Raw genomic sequence first — 6,000 nt, 5'->3', positions numbered from 1 at the left:
TCCATATAAGCCACGCTGTTCCTTCAGTAGATATTAAGTTCTTAGTACTGCCCTGTGTTGTCGCCTGCCTCTCACCCGTCTCCTTTTGCGGTTTTTGCTCTTATAATCCTCATGCCACTCCTGGCGCAGCGGTTAAGCGATGCGCAAATGCGCACTGCCGGTGACTGTTTCAAACACAGCCACCGGTGAGGCTTGTGAGACGTTGCTCTCCCCGGGAAACCTTTTGTGACACATAATTAAATGAACTGTCCCCAGTTTGTTTCCAAACTAGGCGACACAGCGTGCGCCACGGCAGCTGCGTCTACGGCCCACGCAGTGATAGGTGCCCAACTGTACTCTCGGCTGGCAGCCACGCGCTGCGTTGGCCAATTTTCTCGGCTGGGAAAACATCCATGTTTGGGACCGGTTGTCAGCGCTTGCCGAAATGGCTGAAAACAACAGCAGCAACAAGAAGGAGAAAAAGCAGCGTGCCGATATGCTACTTGGTATGTTCAGTATTAAAGGTAATCCTTGAGGGTACGTCTGCGGTGTGAAGCGCGGGGTATGATTTGGCCTGCGTCCTTTTAAAGCTGCACATGAGCTATGAATCACGCCGTGGTGGAGGCCTCTGTATTAACTGAGACCATCTTGGTTTTCTAACGTGCACTGACATCGCACAGCACACAAGACTTTTTACAATTCGTCTCGAACGAAAACTGGCCGCCGCGGCTGGGATTCCATCCCGTGCCCTTAGGTTCAGCAGCTGAACCTAAGGAGCTGCTTTTAGTTCGAGCTTGTCGTATCTGGTTCTCATTTGTCTGGGGTGCAGCCCCGGAGAGCAGTACAATTTTCTATATCGCATACGTTCGAGGGATGCATAAAAATGCAAAACACGTTCCGGGCTCTGCCGCACTTACCATTTCGACGAACTTACTTCCTCTTAACAAAATGTGACGAGACTGCTCAAATATCAAACGCGCTTCGAAAGTAATGCGCAGTGAAGTATTCAGAAGATTGTGCAACCAAATTCTTCGCCACGAAGTGTCCCGGCATTATGCGACGCGCCGCCGGAGGCAATTTCTCGCGCGAGTGCAAGAGAAATGCGTACCTGGAGGCAACGAAGAACGAGACAACCGTTTCCCTCAAGGCAGGCTAGGCTTGGCTTTGGTTGCGTGCACTTTACCTTTCGCCTTTCTTCCCAGCTGCTTCAACGTTTCTTCTTTTGAAGGAAGTCGGAACAAGCATCCATTCATTCGCCGGCGAAAAAGAGTGCGACGACGGCGTTCGATTCTTCGTAGCGTGCCTCGAATTCAGAGCACGCGCCTGGTTATGACGGCCAGAACGAAAACGGGTCACTCCGCAAATTACCTTAAAGGCGCGTCGATTCGCTTGCGCAGGTTTTGCACAAGACGAAGCGCTGCGCTCCCAAGTATTCTTTCAACTTTTTCCCCCTTCGTGCTGGGGACGAAAGCAACAATTCGAGTCGCGGCTTGCTCAAGCAGCGTGAGGAAGCAGTCGTTCTGGGCTTTTACGGACGCCCGTTTCCGGTCGTTTAACTGGGCTCGTGTCTGAGGCTTGGCTGAAAGAGCGAGATGTCAACATTGCAGGAGTTTGTCATTCTGGTGCGTCAGCACCAAGCCATGTTTGCGTAACAGAAAAAAAAACAAAGAGAAAAGAAAGCACGCGACAACAATGAGCGCGATTCCCGATTCTTCGCGCCACATGCAAACAGTTCCCGCTTGCGCGAAGAGACCTGCTTGTTGTCTCGTGCGCTGGCGGAGGAAAAACCCGCCTCTGGCTTTGAAAATAACATCGCACCGATATAGCAAACTCTTCTTCCAAGCCACGACATTCTGAAGACAAAAACAGCGGAGCGTCTCTGCCACGTGATGCAGCAGAAGCTTCCGGAACTGCGCGATGTTCGCGATAAGGAGGTTTGTTCGGTAGCCATGGTAAGCATCGGGCACAGGCTTGCTCCGTCACTGACACCACAGTCCGTCCGTCACACCGTTCCCTTCCTTCCATACAAATCTAACAAAGTTGTTATTACGCTCCACACTCCAACTGATGCCGCGATAGCACACACACGTATGCAGAAAGTTTCGGGGGAGTATCCTGGGTGTGTTCGCAGGCGGAACAACTCCCGAGTAGGCAATTTTTTTCTCTTTCTTTAGCCACTTACGGAAACAAAGACACCGCAGCAACAGAGAATGTGGCTAATACCACACACACACCTTAGTGTCTCATCCCAACGTCGACGGGGTCATAAGGACGAAGCGGGGAAAAAGTAGGAAAAACCACTTTCGTCCATGCGTCAGCGTCGCTGCATCATCAAGTCAAGTGTGCGAAGACAGAGGCGCGGCGAGGTCACGGCGCGCACTCGTGCAGACGACACACGTAGACACGCCAGCACAATAGTGGCCGGGAGTTTAGGCTTAGCACTGTAAGCTAGGCCTCGTTAGGCCTATGCATTAGGCTAAGTGCCCAACCACGGCAACGCTGGGCAGGCGCAGCGTCGAGCTGCTGGCTGTCACGGGAGCTGGTTCGACCGACCACTCACAGCACGAGAGACGAACGCGCACAAGGCCGGGGCACCGATTTAGGCGTCTGCCAACCCGCGGATCCCCCTCTACCCTCCAATCCTGCCAGCTGCGAAACTTTCCGCATGACCACAACGCACTGATATGCAATGGCGTCCATTGACAGTGCACAGAATACGATGTACACTAAAGGAAATACATATCAACTAGGATGGTGCGCGTGGAGGTGGGTGCCAACGCTAATTGTCTTCTCAGGACCCTGTCGACAAGTCATTTTAAACGTCGGCATCGAGTTAAAACCCCACTGTGCTTGTACATATTCTTTTTTTATCTTAGTCTTCATCTTCCGGCACTGCTCTTCTGTACCATAAGACAGCCAGGAGACAGCATCTCCAATTGAACCAAGAGGTGACTTCCTCTAAAGAAGGAGTGTATGAGAAACGAGTACTCTTTTTTTTTTGCCATTTTTCACTACAACAGACCTCGATCACTGTCACCAAAAGTTGCAGGAACCTATAATTTCATAGCATCCCATGTTCAAGCACCTCGTCTAGACCCTTGCGTCGACGTGTCAAGACCCCAATCAAGAACGGTCCGGTCTACCTAATTTTCAATCCTAAGCCCCTACCACAAGACCAATTGGAAAGTGGCTAAAACATCATGAACTCCTAATGTTTGCTCGGCCACTCAGTAGAGCCACGGGGGGGTCCTTCCTCTGACTAACCGGAACTGTGGTGGTCGCAGTTTCGCAGGTGGCGAGTGGAGGGACGAGGGAGGGGCGGGTTGGGAGAGAGGCTCAGCGGGGCATGCGTCGAGGCGCGCCGGCCTCAGGAGACGACGAGGCCGTGCAGTGCGGCGAGCGCGGCCAGCGCAGTCCTCAGCAGCAGCAGCGACGACGAGGAGAGGCGCAGCAAGGAAGGCGCGGCGCAGTGCATGCCGGGAAGCTGGACGAGCGCCGTGCTGGCGTGCTCCTCGGGCGAGGCGCAGCGCGTCTCTCGGGGCTGGTTCACCACGATGTTGCTCTGGCCCTGAAGCAGTAGCCGCAGCCAGCTCAGCTCGCAGTCGCAGTGGAACGGGTTGTCTGCGCCAGAGGGGGACAGACAGGAAGGGGCCTAAGCATGGGGGGGACCCGACAGCTCCGGTCTGGTCGGTCATGGCACGAACCAGCTCGAAGCGCGATTGTCACAACGAGGAAACGACAAGTACAGAAGAGGCACAAAAGAGTTTATTCACACTGCACATGTGTTAGTAGTGCACGTTCTTCGGCGCACTATAATAAACTCTGATACATATCCAACCAAAAACTTTAATTTAAAACCCAACATTTAGGAGCCGGCTCGTCTCCTCTTTAGGGGTGACTCGGGGCACAAGCTTTGACCGATGGTTGTCAAGGGTGACGGACTGGATACCCACAGAAGGCAAGCGTCGCAGGGGGTGTCCGAAATTTAGGCGGGCGGATGAGGTTAAGTTTCCGGGGATAAAGTGGTCGCAGCTGGCACAGGACCGGGTTCATTGGAGACGTATAGAAGAGGCCTGATATGATTATGATGATGATGATGATGTGGAGCAGAGTGCCCCAAGCAAAATGTTTTCGCCATTTAGGTAGCCGATGCCTTTCACGGAAGTATGTATCACAAAAGTTAGCGACGTAATTGAGCGTTGGCTCTTGGACAGTTCAGCATTGTACGGCTGAGTCTGGCAGGCGGAATCGCTGAACTAACGAGGATTGTTCGATCACTTAAACGACGTCCACGGAGAGTTTTTATTACCAGCTTTTTATAAGCCTGAAGCCTGCAATCGTGGTCACTTTTATGTCGCGATTGCAAGATTTTTAAACTCTTAAACGTCTCTGCAACGCCTTAGTTGCGACCCGCTCTCACATTGCGATATGAGATAGCTTAAGTGCCTGATTCTCTTTTTCAAATTAAAGGCGGAGTTGAATATTCCATATTCAGATTATGCATCAAATATTTATTGTTAGACTTACATTTCACTCGAGCACTGATTCATACATTATTGTTCCCCCCCCCCCCCCCCGAAAAAAAAAACGAGCTCGTTACTCTTGCCGAAAGCCATGCTGATAATTTATATGGTCAGATAGCCATAGCGTTCATTTCTGCTTTCTTCTTCCATATGAACTCGTCGCCATTGCTACATTTTTACGCAGTTTTAGTATAGCGTATGAGCGCTTACGTACGCTATACGCAAGCATTTAGCGGGTGGTTACTGTGGAAGTCGCAAGAGCACTTTTAGTTTACCGTAGAACCGCCCGAACGCAACGATAGCTAAGGCCGCAGTGTCACCATCTGGTGTTATAATGTAAAAACATTTTGTGTCGTATTTTTCGCGGTTAGCCAAGGCACTGGCCAAGCTGATCCAAGTCGTATCACGTAGATAGCCGGTTGCACGGCGTCCCCGATGAGTCACGCACTACGCAGTCGAGGCAGGGCCTAGCTTTTTTAAAATTTTTTTAGGTAACCGAACCGAGCAAGGTTTTTTAAGAATGTCATGGTATGTACTACTATTCTCTCGGACCCCTACTGCCCTACAGCCGAAACGGCTACTTTTGGCAAGGTATGACTACCTTGACATAAAAATCCAAATCAAGCCAATCCACAGTCGGCGGTGTTTTGATAGGGTTAGGAACGGCGGAATCGTTACACAGAATCCAAGATAGGGCAAGTTTATCACTCATTCGTTCTGCTGTCGGCGAGAGGAGGTAAAGCGAATATCACACGCTCCATTTAAGGGCAACGAATGTGCCTAAAAACCCAATAACATGACATCTTCTCTCCGAAGCGGGAGACGTGGGCGCCGCCATGTTGACAACGCTATTTTTCCTGGCGTACGCAAGCGCACGCACGCTAAATTCGAAAAATAGCGTACGTAACGCGAACGTACGTAAGCCATCGGTTCGAAATAGCGTTTGGCGCATGCCCAGTACGACTGACGCTATTTTATAGCGTACGCTATGCCTTTGCGTATGTCTACGTACGCTATACTAAAACTCTCTAATAAATATCTGACCTAAAAGTAAGATTGGAAAAGTGTCTGATATTTATGAGATCTAAGCGTCAATATCTATATAGATTGTGGCTCCCTTCCTTTTATCTGTTTGCTCTATCGGCTGTCTAAACGGAGGAAAAAATTGTGGTTATGTTTAACTTGTTGCCCCCTTACGTAGTGCTCATTCCAGAAGACTTTCGTTTGATTTCACCTGTAAATGGCAATACTTCGGAAGAAATAAATCACATTTGATTCTGAACTGACCTCTTCCTTTTTATATATTTATAAATACAAAATATTATCGTTAGATTTGATATTTAGAGTCAGTTTCTAATTATGAACGTTCATGTAAGTTAAGGCTTTGATTCGCACACACCCGCGCAGTAATTAAGCTACGTTGTAACTATAGCAGCCGAAGAAGGTGTTTTGCGGTATTTTAGGGATAAAATCACCTTTAATCCTTTAGTTTATGCTA

General features: G+C 49.8%; 1 protein-coding gene across 3 annotated transcripts in view; it reads right to left on the bottom strand.

Moving 5' to 3' along the window:
• Positions 1–1,308: 1,308 nt before the first annotated feature.
• Positions 1,309–6,000, bottom strand: part of LOC149365052 (uncharacterized) — a 347,207-nt gene continuing 342,515 nt past the window's right edge. For 2 of the 3 annotated variants that reach the window (XM_089575126.1, XM_089575128.1), the window contains one exon: positions 1,310–3,600. In XM_089575126.1, coding sequence (XP_089431252.1) covers positions 3,347–3,600 — 254 coding nt within the window. In that variant the 3' untranslated portion in view covers positions 1,310–3,346. Of the gene's footprint in view, positions 3,601–6,000 lie in introns of all 3 variants that reach the window. The other variant, XM_089575127.1, reaches the window with a different exon arrangement.

The sequence above is a fragment of the Amblyomma mixtum genome, chromosome 2, assembly GCF_055824585.1.
Source record: "Amblyomma mixtum isolate Tamu chromosome 2, ASM5582458v1, whole genome shotgun sequence".
In the NCBI taxonomy this organism is placed as follows: domain Eukaryota; kingdom Metazoa; phylum Arthropoda; class Arachnida; order Ixodida; family Ixodidae; genus Amblyomma; species Amblyomma mixtum.
The sequence above is the reverse complement of the archived record's forward strand: the minus strand, read 5'-3'. Positions and strand labels throughout refer to the sequence as shown.